The sequence below is a fragment of the Panthera tigris genome, chromosome A2 (assembly GCF_018350195.1).
Source record: "Panthera tigris isolate Pti1 chromosome A2, P.tigris_Pti1_mat1.1, whole genome shotgun sequence".
In the NCBI taxonomy this organism is placed as follows: domain Eukaryota; kingdom Metazoa; phylum Chordata; class Mammalia; order Carnivora; family Felidae; genus Panthera; species Panthera tigris.
In genome coordinates this window covers 20,756,591-20,770,967 of record NC_056661.1, presented here as the reverse complement: position 1 = coordinate 20,770,967, position 14,377 = coordinate 20,756,591, and the positions used below count along the sequence as shown (strand labels likewise).

At 52.2% G+C, this 14,377-nt stretch overlaps 1 protein-coding gene across 4 annotated transcripts in view; it reads left to right on the top strand.

Annotated features, from left to right (window-relative positions):
• The first annotated feature begins 31 nt into the window (after positions 1–31).
• The window catches only part of POC1A (POC1 centriolar protein A), a 100,780-nt gene continuing 86,434 nt past the window's right edge, over positions 32–14,377 (top strand). The window contains exons 1-3 of one of the 4 annotated variants that reach the window (XM_042979074.1): positions 32–298; positions 986–1,143; positions 6,901–6,974. In XM_042979074.1, the coding sequence (XP_042835008.1) occupies positions 1,134–1,143; positions 6,901–6,974 (84 nt within the window). In that variant the 5' untranslated portion in view covers positions 32–298; positions 986–1,133. Of the gene's footprint in view, positions 299–629; positions 745–978; positions 1,144–6,900; positions 6,975–14,377 lie in introns of those variants that run through there. The other 3 variants (XM_042979073.1, XM_015537469.2, XM_042979075.1) reach the window with 3 other exon arrangements.

The window sequence follows — 14,377 nt, the reverse complement described above, 5'->3', positions numbered from 1 at the left end:
ATGCGCCATGGGCGTGGACTTCCTCCGCGCAGGCGTACCGCGTCGAGCTCTTAGCGTGGGAAGGGTGGGGCCCCTACGTGGGCTTGGCCAGTCGGTTTGGACCTGGGCTTTCCCGGATCGCCTGCCAAGAGAAGGAGGGGCACGGTAGTGGATCCTACACCCTCTTCTTGTTTCTCTACTAACTGCCCTATGCTTCAGAACCCTGTAAAAGGGCAGAGTCGGAGGGGAAGTGCCCCTGAGGACAACTGGGACGTTATAGGGTTGTAGAAACTGGTGCCTTGGATATAGAAGAAGGAGGGTAAGGAAGGCGTTCCGGACCACGGTCTAAAGCAGGATCCGCCCTGTCTGTGACGAAGGGCTTCCCAGAAGAGGTGGGGGTGTATTTGCCCAAGGATGGAGTGGTTCTGGGGGTGATGTGGGGAGAGGGTGAGGCTGGAGGGGGCCCCTCGGAGTCCGAGATGAAGGGACTTAATCTGAGGCAGAGAAAGGGCAAGAGGGGCTGGGCTGGATAGAACCCGTGTACTATACAGCTCTGAGCACTATCTGGAGATAGTGTGGAGGCGCAAAGCCTGACGTAGTTAGGGTTTGACACATATTATTATGACTTTTTTTTTTTTTCCATCGCAAGCGGTCCGAAGTGTCTTGCTGGCCGCCTTCGGCACCAACTGGGCGGCTCAGAACTCCATCCCAAAGTTCAGAGTTGGGCCATGGCTCCTTTGGGTCTCCCCAGTCCACACCTGCAGGGTAGGGTTAGGCAAATCCCTCTCAGGAACACCAATCTGCTCCACACCCTTCCCAACTTAACTTGAGCTGGGTTGGCCTGGGCCTGTGCCAGGCTCACAGCTGCCCTCCTCCAGTCTTGAAGGGGCCATTCAGGTTGCTCCTTCCTTAGCTGGGCATTAATAATAAGAGGGACAAAGTCCAGAGTGATGGTGACTAAGATGTGTCCAGGTACTTCTTAATTCCCTCTCTCTTGAGTCTCCAGCCAGCTGAGAGGCAGGCAAGGGGAGTCTCCACATGCAGAGGAGGGAGCTGGGTCCAGAATGGCACCAGGACCAGTCCAGGGGCCCATGAAGAGGGCTCTGGCCTAGGAGTCCTGGGCCGAGCTCTGCCCCATCCTGCTGAGAGGAGACATGAGGAAAGGTCAGCACTTGGACTCAGACCTAAATGCACCTAGAAGTGGAAATGGTGAAGATGGTGTTGAGTGTTTTGCTCTTCTCTGGGCCTCACTTTCCTTATCCGGGCAATGGGATCATAATCCCTGTTCTACCTGCCTCACAGGACTGTTTGAGTGATCAGAGGTGAAACAGAAGCAGAAAGAACTGGACATTGGAACTAAATATGGGTTCTAACCCTGGCACTGAATCTCACTTGGCCTTGGGCAGGCCACAACCTCTCTGAGGTTCATTTTCCTTATTGTAAATCTCTCCCAGCCCTGCCACTTGTGGTTAGCAGGAGGGTCAGGTGAAGTCATGGATTTCAGAGGCTTATTGTTTAAACCAGCAAGGCTCCAGCTCTCTGGGAGTTTCCTGTTTAATAGAGGGAAAGGTTGAGAAACAAAAGAGACTCACTTGGAAAGTGAAATAGAATGTTGTAAACAATTCCAGATGGAGGAGGAGGCTGTTACTCCCCAGACACTGAAGGAGGGGGGATCCCAACCACCAAGAAGCCTTCCGGAAGAGTGGTGCCAGCTGGAAGGGTGGGTCTACATGCGACTGGGAGACTGATAAGTGAAGCTTTCAGTGGGAAAGTCCCAGGCCTGTCCTGGAGGGTTAGTGTGAGTCAGCCTGAATAGCTGGGCTTCAGGGATGCAGCTAGAATGTGAGGAGGTAGGAGAGAAAGGCCGTAAAGGGGCCACAGAGATTTCCAGTGTCAGCTCAAGAACCACCACCAGGGCAATGGTCAAAATGCGTATTCACAGGCAATGGCCCTTTGATTCTGACCCAGGAATCTATATTTTCACCAGGCCTCTCTCTTGGTGATGTGCGGGCAGCATATCTTAGGGCCACATATCTTAGGGCCATATCTTAGGGAACTGTTTCCTGAGTGGTTTCCAGTTTGGGATTTTGAAGGGCAAATACTAAAGCCATGAGTTCTAATCCTGGCTCTGCCACTTTCTGATCGTGAGGTCATCAGCAAAATACCCCACATCCTAAGCCTCTGTTTTTGCATCTGTAAAGTGAAAGTACCTCACCTGTCTCGCTGATGAGTGGGTCCCATTCAGCCTTCCTCTCCTCTCTTCTCCCTTCCCCATTCTTTTTCCTTTCTTCTCTCCATTCCTCCCTCCCTTTTCTCCCACACTGCTGTCTTGCCTCCCTCCTCAGAGCTGCAGTACAAACTCGTCTTATCACCCTTGCTCTGGGCAGGGAAGACCAAGCTGCTGGAGTTCAGGCAAGGTCAGGCTCCATTCCGGGGACAATGCTGAGGCATGACCTCTCCTCCCCCGCTTCTTCCCTCCACCCCAGTCTGCGTCATCATCGTCGTCTGGGACTGCTGCACACAGCACTCCTCCAGCGGTCAAGGCAGAAGGAAAATGTCAACCCCAGCCCCAGAATTCATCCTTTTCCACTCTGGGCCCCAGAAACTACTTGTAGTAGTGCCACTCTGTCAGAGTCAAGGAGCCAACAAGGGACCTTGGACAAGCTTACTGCTTTCCTCTGAGCCTCATTTTCAACATCTAGCAGCCAGGCAAGAAATCCCTCCAGTTCCCCAGCCCCAGGAGATCCAGATGGACATGGGACAGTTTTGAAGATAAATAAAACCTCTAGCCTGTTCTTCTGATGCTTGGTGTGCCCTTGGCTGTGAGCCAGCCATGCTCCTTGGGATGTTAGTGTCTGTCTGTCTGTCTGTCTGTCTGTCTGGCAATGAGTGGGAGATCAGCCTTACAGAATGGTTAGAGACTCTGGAAACAGTTCAGCTCTGCCCTACAGAGTTGGAAATGTGAGCTCCAGGGTTAACAGTAATAGGGTCCAGTAATTAGCATAGGAGATGGACTCTAAGGGTTGGGCAGGGTGGGAGGGTCCCCAACACCTGCCTTGTGCTGGCCCTTCCTTTGGAGTCTTCTTAGGCTCTGGCCCACCCAGAAGACAGACCTGGGCCTGGGTTTGTAAAGCCAGCTTTGGAGCAAGGGGTGGGTTCTGATTGGCTAGAGGAGAAAGGGGCTGGATTGGGGCAAAGCCAGCAAATGCTCCAGGAGGTGTGTTGGGGGGTGGGGGTGGATTGCACGTAGGGAATAGTATCCCCTACCCCTGAAGAGCAAACACTGTTCTCCCAAAAAGCCTTGGAGGACCCCTGAGCCTAGCCCTCTAGGATAGAACCCACAAACTGTGTTCCAGATATGTTCTCTTTGACCCAGACAGTGCTTTTTAAAAATGTGGATTAGTTACCAACATTTAATAATCAAGATATTGTTACACTGAAATATTCCCAACTTTCCTTGAGGGATCATCATGCCTGGAGCTCCTGAGCTGGCCCAGGCATAATTTGTTCTCCCCAGTTCTCTACCAGCCCTCCCATCAGTGGGTCCCCGATCCTTAGGACATGTAATGTCCCAGCAATAACATATTTCTGGCTTTGTAGGCATCTGAGTATGTGTCTGCAGCCCTAACCCATTTTAGAGCCAGGGTGACTAAGATCCTGAGAGGGGAGAGGTCTCACTCAAGGCCACATAGCAAGTGAGGTTTGGTCCGCAAGGGGACCCAAGTGTCTTGCTTTCTAAGCCACACACTGGGCTTTTCTGCCCTCACAGCCTCTGGAGGACAGTCTGAGGCAAGGGGTTAGGGGAAAGATCAGGCTGGTTGTGAGGGCTTTCTGGAAGGGACTAAGAGATGAGTTCCCTAGTGCTTGTCCTCATTCAGGCCCCACCCACAGCCCCTGCATACAGATCTGACCAGGGCAGGGCCTGTGAGGTGATGGGTGGTGATAGGATGGAGTAGGCTAAGCCCCTGCCCCTCTGGCCTGTATAGTAATCACAGGTTGGAGGAGCCTTGTTCCCTGCCCTCCTGGGATGCTGGAGTGAGACGGCAGGAAAGTACCTGTTTTGAGACTGTGACCAGTGTGGTCAAGGACGTGGGGACAGAGAATGGCAGGGAGGGAGACCCACATCAGAATTGGATCCTGGTGTTGAGGAGATGCTGCCGTGAACAGGCCATCTAGGCTGAGGGGCCCCCAGTGAAGGCTGGAGGAGGCTGGTATGGAGGAGGGACATCAGGAGGCCAAGGAGGCTGCGGCTCAGAGGGAGAAGGGGGTGTGTGATGGAGATTGGAGGAGGCTTGAGTCCCAACTAACTGCTGCCAGAGTCCCACTGTTATCAACAATGTGATTATCAACCAAGGTAAGGCCCTTAAATCTCTCTGGCCCAGGAGCATTTGAAGGCCTGCCCAGCAACCCTTCTGCCAGACATTGAGGAGCTGAAGCAAAGGAGGAGGAATAGGGAAAGAGTGAGGGAGGCTCAGAGAAGTGGTACTGGACAAGGGTAACTAGGAGAAGGCCAGGGAGGGATTATAATACTACAGCGAATGGGTATGGCAACAAGAACAGCTCTCCTCAATGTTTTGGCCTTGCGCTGTGATTATGTGCACAATTTCAGGTCCCCTCGGAGCAACCCTACAGGTCAGTGGAATGAGGAGACCCATCCATAGGGCAGAAGCTCAGAATGGTTAAGTAGCTTGCCCAAATTCACACAACCAGCAAGTGGAGAGTGTGGCTTACCTGTTGGCCTTGTGCCTTCTGGTCTAGCATTCCACCCTGAGGAGGATGAGGAAGCTGGGAGGAATAAGACTGGGACTGTGTTGGGGGTCAAGGTCTGAGTGGAAGCTTCTCTCTACTTCCGGGAAATCGGCCTAGTTTGGGTAGGCAGATGGGAGTTCCCAGCCAAGGAGCCAACCAGCCTGACTCTTAGTGGGAGTCACTTACTTTGGGGGACCTCTGGGCAGCCAGTCATGGCCTCAGGAGGGAAGACTCCTTCCAGAACCCACACACTGGTAGACACTGTATTCCTTCTCTATCCCCTGCACCTGGGTCAACAGCTCTGGGCCCAGATGCTTAGCAGTAGGACTCACAGCCTGGCACAGACCCCCTTCTGCCTTCCTCTCTCTTTGGGGCTCCTGGAAGGAGAAAAGGGGGCCCTGACTCTACAGGTTTTCTGTCCTGTACTCCAGAACTCGCCTCCTTTCTGTCTCCTCCTCTCCCAGGCCTCCTGGACACTCCAGCCTTCTCCAGTGCTAACAGCAATCCCTAAGAACAGCCCATGCCTTCCTGAATTCTGCCTCTGCCATAGGCACAGGCCTGGCACTTGTGCGTGTCTCTGCACCTAATTCCCGAATGTGCCCTACAAAGTGGAGATACGCAACCCATTCTTAGAGAGTGGAGGCAGGATCCTGCTTGTGTTCAGCTCCCAGCTCCGTCTCTGTGTGCCCCCTGGCCTTTGGCAGACAGCACAGCCTCTCTGAGCTTCCATTCTGCATGCACGAGGAGGGAGTGGTACTTTCTGTGATGGTTGAACTATGTGTCCACTTGACTAGGCCATGGTGCCCATTGTTTGGTTAAACACCAGTCCAGATGCTGCTGTGAAGGTATTTTGTACATGTGATTAACATCAACAGTCAGATGACTTTAAGTAAGAGAAATTATCCTTGATAATGTAGGTGGCCCTCATACAATCAGCTGAAGGCCTTAAAGAGCAAAAACCAAGGTTTTGTGGAGAAGGTCTTTTGCTGCAGGCTGTAACATAGGAATCCTGAGTTTCCAGGTTGCTAGACTGCCCTACAAATTTCAGATTTGCCAGCCTCCAGTCATCTGAGCCAATTCCTTAAAATCAATTTCTCTCTTCATATATCTATATCTATCTTATTGGTTCTGTCTCTCTGGAGAACCCTGACTGATAAACCTGGTGATAAACACACACGGTTGACATGAGGGCTCGCTGAGCCACTGCCTCCGTGCTTGTGGTGGGAGGGATCAGCACCTGGAAACAGCATGCAGTTAGTATTAGCTGGTGGCTACGGATGAAGGAACTGAGCCTCGGCAAAGTAACTTGTCCAAAGTTTCAGAGCTCAAGGCAGTATTTGAGCCAGACCTGCCTTCCCAACGTGTCCTTGCCCTGTCACCCTCCTCCTTGCCAAGAACCTTGGGTCAAGGTGGCTCCCTCTCTCCAGGATCCCCTTTGGGTTGAATGAAAGCCCTCAAGCCCTGGTGGGGGAGGTGAGACCGGAGGCACTGTTGGGGCCCGGCTGGTACTGAGTTAACAGGTTCTTGTGCAAGACTAGCAGGCTTGTGACATGCCAACATTCACCAACCCTAGAACTGCTGTGGCCCTGCTGTGGCCTTTGGAATCGTTGGGGTGAAATCAGCACAGGAGTGATGACCAAATAACGACCCTTCTCTTTGGGGAAGGCTTCTTAGCCCCACCACCCACCCTGCAGACCTAGCAAGCTAATCCCTGTGCCTCATAGACTTGGGGTTAGCAGCACAGGGGTCTGCAGGGACCAGGTCAGGGAGGGCAGTGGGTGCCCTGGGATCCTCTATGTCTCCGCTCTGCTCATTGTCATCTATGGGACACAGCCTAGTGTGGCCAGGCCTTCTTCCCATTATTTCAAGAATAGCCTCACATCCAGATTTTGATGTGAGCACTTGGAATTCTTATATTTTTAAATATCAAAAACTTAGTTGAGTAGATAATATTTGAATATGGCTAAAATGCAAATAGTATGACACGGTAAAAGAAAATTTTTCCCTCATCCAAATCTGCCCATAGGCACAACCACTGCTTCCAAGTTTTTATGGGTCCTTCCAGAAAGATCCTACTCAGTCATTCAACATTTGCCTGTTGACTGCCTGCTATAAATGACCTGCATTCATAAAACACATTTTGCTCCTTGTTTTTTGTGTTTAACACTGTAGCTTGGAGAGAGCCCTGTAGTGAGCAGAGAGACTTCTTGTGGCCCGCCTCATCTCTAGTTGCTCCGTGGTTTCCGGTAGGTTGCTCATACAAATTCTTGAACGTGCTTCTTTGTATGGGGTGAGGACTTCTGTGGGATATTTAGAAATGAAATCGCTAGGTCAAAAGGCAAGCCAAAGGTTAAAATCTTTTTTTTTTTTTAAATTTTTTAACATTTTATTTATTTTTGAGACAGAGAGAGAGACAGAGTGTGAGCCAGGGAGGGGCAGAGAAAGAGGGAGACACAGAATCTGAAGCCGCCTTCAGGCTCTGAGCCTGACGCAGGGACCGCGAGATCATGACCTGCGCTGAAGTCGGACACCTAACTGACTGAGCCACCCAGGTGCCCCAAAGGTCAAAATCTTTGATTCCAGGGTTGTTTTTTCTCTGATATTGAATTGTATGTGTTCTTGTGAGCAGCCTCAGACCCTTGACGAAGTGAAGTAGTTTTCTGGAAAAGGATAAATAGGTTTATTTATTCAGCAAATACTTACTGTGCACCCACTGTTTACCAGGTATTGAACTAGATTTTAAGACAGAACAAGGCAGATGTAGTCCTGTTCTCATGGGATGGATGGTCTAGTGGGGGAGACTATATGTGTATATATATATGTACATATGCATATACATGTATATGCACATATATACATACATATACACACGCATATATAGTAAATACGAGCCCATGTCAACATGTGACCACGGAATGAGCGCTCACATAGGTGGTCTGACAAGAATAGGGGCTGCTTTGTTTGGGGTTTGAGGAGGCCTCTCTGAGGAGGGGATGTTCTGATGGTGAAGTTCCCCCTCTGATGTTCTGAGGAGGTGAGTCCTAATGGACCAGAAGGAGCCAACAAGGATGGGGGTAGAACAGGCCAGGCTGGGGAATCTATGCCCTTGGCCACCTCCAGCCCTGGCCGGTGCACTTTATAACATGGAAAGTTGGGAACACCAGCCGTCTTGCCCAGGGCTGAGGAGGCATGGGTGTGTTTCATTATATTACTGTTATTATGACAAATATGTGAGCAAGAAAACATGGGCGAGAAGTCTGTGGGAGGTGGGCATGCTCGAATGGGCTCTCTAGAACTTTGAGGACCCTGAGGAGGGAGAGTGGGTAGGAGCTGGAAGGCCTCCAAGCCTCTGAGGCCTCACTGAAGTCACAGAGGCTGGCGTAGCATGAAGGGCAGCAGAGGCAGCCTGGGCCCAACTAAAGGGCCCTGAGAGCCAGCCAAGAGATGGACCTTACTGTGTGAAGTTTGGGATTGGGAGACAGCTCTGAAGCCTTGAGGCTCAACTTCAGCAGACCCTGGGCTTCAGTCAGGGTGGCCGTGCCAGACCCAGCCAGGGGGGGCTAGCATGGGGCAAGGCCACCCATGACATTTACCCAACCTCCAGAACCCATCCGGCTTGAATGCAGCACCCTGGTTGTGACACGGGCTCAGTGCTTCCCTCTAGGTAACTGTCACCATGCCACCCAGGCCCTAGGTTCCTCTTTTCTGAGCTACCCACATCAAGGTCCATTGGGATTTTGCCTTCATTGCTCTGACTTGGGGAGAAGGGTGCTTGAGGGGGTCAGCAGTGCTGGTGGCTCACAAGAGAGGTACTCAATGAACATTTGTTGAATGAACAGATGGATGAACGAGCAAATGCATGCATGAATGAATAAATGGAATGGGTAAATAAATGAGGATTTGCTGTGGACTGTGTGAATGCATAGGTTTGTGTGGGTTCTCAGGCCCCAGAAATGGGGCAGTTTGTGGGCAGATTGTGTCAGCAAGAGGCAAGTGTGGAAAGCAAGAAGCAGATGGTTGGTCAGCAGATAGCCCAGAGATGGGAAGGGGAATTCGCAAGGTCATCTAACAGGCACCCCCTTGCTTGGGCACTTATAGGAGCTTGCCCTGGGGAGATTTGTGAGCGCCCACATTCTGAGCATCCTGCCACCACACCTCCTCTCATCCATATACAAGCACACACTGGGGGGCGTCTGGGGGGCTCAGACGGTTAAGCGTCCTACTTTGGCATGGGCCAGGATCTCATGGTTCGTGGGTTCGAGCCCCACGTAGGGGTCTGTACTGACAGCTCAGAGGCTGGAGCCTGCTTTGCATTCTGTGTCTCCCTCTCTCTCTGCCCCTCCCCTGCTCGTGCTCTGTCTCTTTCTCTCAAAAATAAATAAACATTAACAAGCACACATGGGCCCTCACAGGTGTCCACGCAGCCTCCTCCAGGCCTCCCTCTATGCTTGTCCTGAATCAGGCCACCTCTGATCCTGGGCCTGGTCTGTGGAGCAGAGCTGGCATGGGATGGGGGCTACAGGACAGACCACAGGACAAGTAGTAAGTCTTCCCCATCCCAGACCTTCGCCCCTTCTTGTTGTCTTTCTCCGACCACCTATGTGGCCAGCACATCAGGGGATGACCATGACCGTGCAGCAGGAATGCTCTCATTTACCTCTGCCTAACTACATTTAGAAAATAGTTTTTCCACAGTTTCCCTGCATCTCTGCTGGTATCTCTGAAGTGACAAATCAGGTTTGTGAGTTCTTAGGGCCAAGTTTCTGCCAGAACAACCTGCTAGTCACATTCAGAGGTGCACACACTGGATATCTCTCAAGTTCATTCATGGTCTCAGGCCCGCAGGTGCTAGAGTCACTGACACCACCTCTGCACAGCCACATGTCCAGCCCCTCTGATCATAGGAACAGTAACACACATGCTCATAGCCATATATAGCTGCAAAGTCACATTGCTACAGGCAGGCATGCTAGGGCAGCCACAGTGCACCATGGTTGTGACATTGTCATACATGAGGTCACACACGTGGGCTGAACCATGTAGGGTCACAGGGTTGTGCACATTACTTTGCCCCTCCCCCTTACTACTATCCCAACCTCCCAAAGTGCTCACTACCTTGCTGGGATGTGTCATCACCATCCCTTCCCCAACCCACATCCCTGATAAGGTCAAGGCTAGCAAGAGCTCTATCCTTCCCTCAGCTTGCCTTTTCTGTGGCCATAATACTCACGGATGCCCTGATGGTCCTGTACAACTCTGAAAAGTACCCAACGGGCCTGTGTGGACTCTGGGGCACTACAGTCAAGCTGTGTGATAATAACAGTCTCTTCATTCAGGACCTCAATTTTTTCACCTGTTTAATGGAGGCATGGACTTGGTGGTTCCAAGTCCTTTCTGGCACTCATGATAGGGACAGCTGTGATCCTGTGGCCCCTCAAGCATTTCCTGGGCCCTGGGCTCCTTGAGCCACCTGGCTCCTGAGATTCTACTCAAACCTTAAGGCAAATGCCTCTCAATAATGAATGGGCCCCAGTGAGGTTTCCTTGGGAACAAAGGAGAGCCCAGCTATGCTCTCACTGAAGGCCTGATACCTGGCTGTCTGTCAGGGTCACAGGAGGAGCCTGTGAGATAGGGCGCCACAAAGCCTGATCTCTGGGGGACTCACCCAAGCCTTCTTACAAGCAACACACTGGCAGAAAGAACCTTCTAGAAAAGCTGCCACATAACTCAACTGCAAGCTCAGGCAGGGTATCTCAGTACAAGAGACAGTCATTGTTCTGGAAAGGCCAGAGGCAGCCCCTCCTTCTTCCCCTTCTTGTTCCTGATCTTCCCAGACCCCTGGGGTTCCAGCATAACCAGTATGTCCCCCTGAGTTCAGGAGAGGTCAGTAGATTTATAAATCCCCCAAATCTAGTCAGCGTCACCATAGGGAGATTTGTGTACTTTCCAAAGAGTGGTTGTTGAGTGGCCAATGTGTGCCAGGTGCAGTGCAGGAGCCCAGAGAAAATAAACCAAAGTGCACCCGAAGTAGCACTGGTGCAGGACGTTTCACAGTGTTCTCTGGAAAAAAAAAAAAAAGTTCTGTGGTCAAGTAAGTTAGGAAAGCCTATTATATAATTCAGCTGGGCTGAACAAAGGTAAACCAGTTTCTTGCTTGTGGGTTTTGGCAGAGCCTGTATCAGGCTGTGTGCTGCAACAGTGTTCTGGGAGTTGGTGGAGAGAGAGTGTGAGTCTCATTTCCACCCTGCTTTCTTCTCCAAGCCTCTGGCCAGGCGGGAGACCTCAAGCAATGCTGCTTGAGGGGCACCAGGATTCCAGATTCAGCAGGGTGCTGGGGAATCTGAATTTCTGCAAGTTGTCAGGAGCTGCTGCCAGGACATCACTTGGAAAACCACTGATCTTAGAACAGCTAGAGGGATCTTTCTAAGGCTAAAACACAGAGGTCATCCTCTGCTCAAAGCTCTTCTGTGGCTCCCTCTCACTCAGCAGAAGCCAAGTCCTCATGGAGTCTGTAAGGCCCCCCTACCTCAATGACACTGTCCCTCTACTTGTTTCTCTGTCCCCTAACCCTACCCAACAAGTCCCCACCTGGGGCCTTTGCTGTTGCTGTCCCTTTTGCCCTGTATAATGCTCCTCCCCCAGATCTTGGTGGGGCAATCATCCTTCATCCCATCATTCTCACCCCCAACCCAGCCTTGTACCCCTGCTCTTCCAAGAGGCCCTCCAATACCACGCTCTTTCCACAGCCCCGCATGTTGACTCCATGAGGCCAGGGCTGTGCTGTCTGATGACTCTGTTCCTAGCACCACGCACAGTGCTCAGCAAAGGTTGGGGGGACTGTTAAGTGAATGGAGCCCAGGACCCCAGCAGGGCTAAAACTTGGGCCTCCCAGGCCAGACAGGCCTGAGCATCTAAGAACACCCTCACAGGTGGACTCTGGATGGGGCCCTCTGGTCTGATGCCAGGTCTGGTGCCCTGGGAAGGGCTGGGGAGGAGGGCAGAGGTGTCCAGGCTGGGGCCGCGGGGAGTGGCCCTGTGGATGCCAGGTTCTGTCACTGGCTCTGTGAACCTTATCAGTGCTGACTTGCGTCCTATCCTTGGAGCACTCTGTGTTCCTGGTGCATCTCCCCAGAGGTCATGGAAGTGCTGATGAACTTATGATCCTGATGAGCTCAGAGGGTGTCCTGTGGCAGAAACCAGAAGTTTCTGAGGAACGGGGGCCAGATCTGTCTCCCCACTGCAGCCTCCATTGGCTCTGGCTTGGCCTAGGGGTAATCCCAGTGGGCAGCTGGGGGAAGGAGGGTTAGCCAAGCCTGTCTAACTGCCAGATGCAGAGGAGGTATAGGGAGGTTGTGGGGCAGTGGTACACCCTCCTCTTCTGTAAGGGGGGGGGGTGGTTGCCCAGCACTTTCACCAGGGTGGCCTGTCTGATTCTGTGTCTTGTGCTGGCAGTACCCCTGTAGCCCTCCCCACTCATGTCAAGGCTGTGTTTGGGTAGCCTTGAGTAGCCCCCCCACAGGGACTGTGTGAATTTGCACATGATATCAGTGGTGGCCTTGTTCAGGATTCCCAAGGAATTTTCTGGCAAGCAAGGCTTTGACTTTGGGCCTCCTGCCCAGTGAGCTGACATTAGGCCCTGAGCCTTGTTCTGAATGGCTCTGCCTGGTGGGTAGACGGAGGGCTGGGGTCCCTGGGCCACCTGTCCTGGCCTTCCTGTGTACTCATACTGCCGAGGCACACACAAGTGTGCGTGTATGAGTATGTAGGTACCTTCAGGAAAAGCCTGCCGGTCTGAGCTCCCACAATCTCCCCCCCAGTGTGCCCTGCTTTTTTAAACTACCATTTATTGAGAGCTTACTGGTGCCAGGCCTGTATTTTAATCCTTACAGCAACTCTGTTCCCTAGGGTTGTGTCTCTCAAAAGGGTATGTTGAAGTCCTAAACCCTCAGTACTTGTGGATGTGACTTTATTCAGAAATAAGGTCTTTGCAAAGGTAATCACGTTGAAATGAGATGATACCGGATGAGAATGGACCCCAATCCCATGATTGGTGTCCTTACAAGAAGAAGGAAATTTGGATACGTAGGGAAGACAGCCACTTGAAGGAGGCAGAGAGTGGAGTCATGTGGCCCCATGCCAGGAACTCAGGGGCTACCAGGAGCTGGAAGAGGCCAGGAAGTATCCTCTTCTAGAGTCTTCAGAAGGAGGATGACCCTGTCGACACCCCAGCTTTTAAATTTGGGCCTCCAGAACTAGGAGAGAATCATTTTTTGTTGTTTGAAGCCACTTAGTTTGTGGCACTTTGTTACAGTGGCCCCAGTACCCCTAGCTTCTATTATGATCTCCATTGCATGAGGAGATGAGGCTCAGAGAGGTTGAGCTCCTGCCCACAGCTACACAGTAAGTCAATGTTGTACCTGTGATTGGAACCCAATCTGCACAACTCCAGCCTTTCCCTCATGGACCCCGGAACTATCACCTCCTCCCTTACCTCCATCCCCTGACCCACTAAAGCACACCAATCCCTAGCCTCAGGGGAGACCCCATGCCCTCCCTGCTAGTGGCCTCCAATCTTGTTTGCTGGCTCCTAGACTTTCCCAGTGTCCTGGCTTCCCCAAGCTCCAATCCTACCTCCCTACTCTTCCCTCACCACGCCCTGGACCCCAGCATGGCCTCAGTCCATGTGGGAACTCTGGTTGCCCCACAACCCAGCATCCTGCCACCCTTCCTGCCATCTCCATGAAGTCATATCTCCCTGCAGCTGGACCCCTTTCCTCCAAACAACCCAGGCCGCTCTGTTCTCAGACCTCTCCCTTTTCTGAAGGGGCTTCTTGGGGGCTGTCCTGCTGGGACCTCCATGCTCTCTCTTTGCCAAGCACAATACCCCCGGACACTCAGACTCCTGTCTTACCCCAGCTCCTTGCCAGTGGCCATAAGACCAAGCCAGTGAGACCTGGCATTTCTCCTTTCCCCATCCCCATGGGTCCCTGACCCCCAACTCTGTCCCAGAACTCCTGAATTCCTACACTTTGCTGAGACAGTAACTGGCTACCACCTCTCCCCAAAGAGGAATAGCCCCCTGGCTGATGTCACCCCCATGTACATCCCCCTTCACCCTGGGCTGGTCACCTGTCACACTTAGGGCTTTGCCCAGTCTGTCCATTTAAGCACCTCCTCTGAGTGCTGAGGTTTCCAGTCTCTCAGAGTGGTCCTTATGAAGGGGAAGGCTGCACCCCTCGCTGGCACACCAAGCCTCTAATACTCCCCTGCTGCCTATAGGATGGAGGCTAAGTTCCCCTGCGTGGCCTTTGTGGCCTTTCCTGCTACTGTCCAGGCTCCTGTGGGCAGCAAGTTTCAGACAGACAGTGTCTGGGTTCTAGTCCTCTCTGCAGTAGGGCCTTCCCTGGTTCCCTGCCCCCAACCCGCTTGATCTCTTGCCTTTACCCTGGCCCAAGGGCAAAACTGACACTGCTCAAAGCAGGTGCAGATCTGTTTGGCCAAATCTGACACAGGCCTGGCATGATCTGGCAAATCCTGTGTCGGCCTGGTTGAGAGAGGAAAGGAGGGCAAGGCCATTACTTGCCTGATATTGTGCTGACCTTCCCTGGACAAGCAGAAGTTTGCATAAGAGAGGTCACCGGAGTCCCTG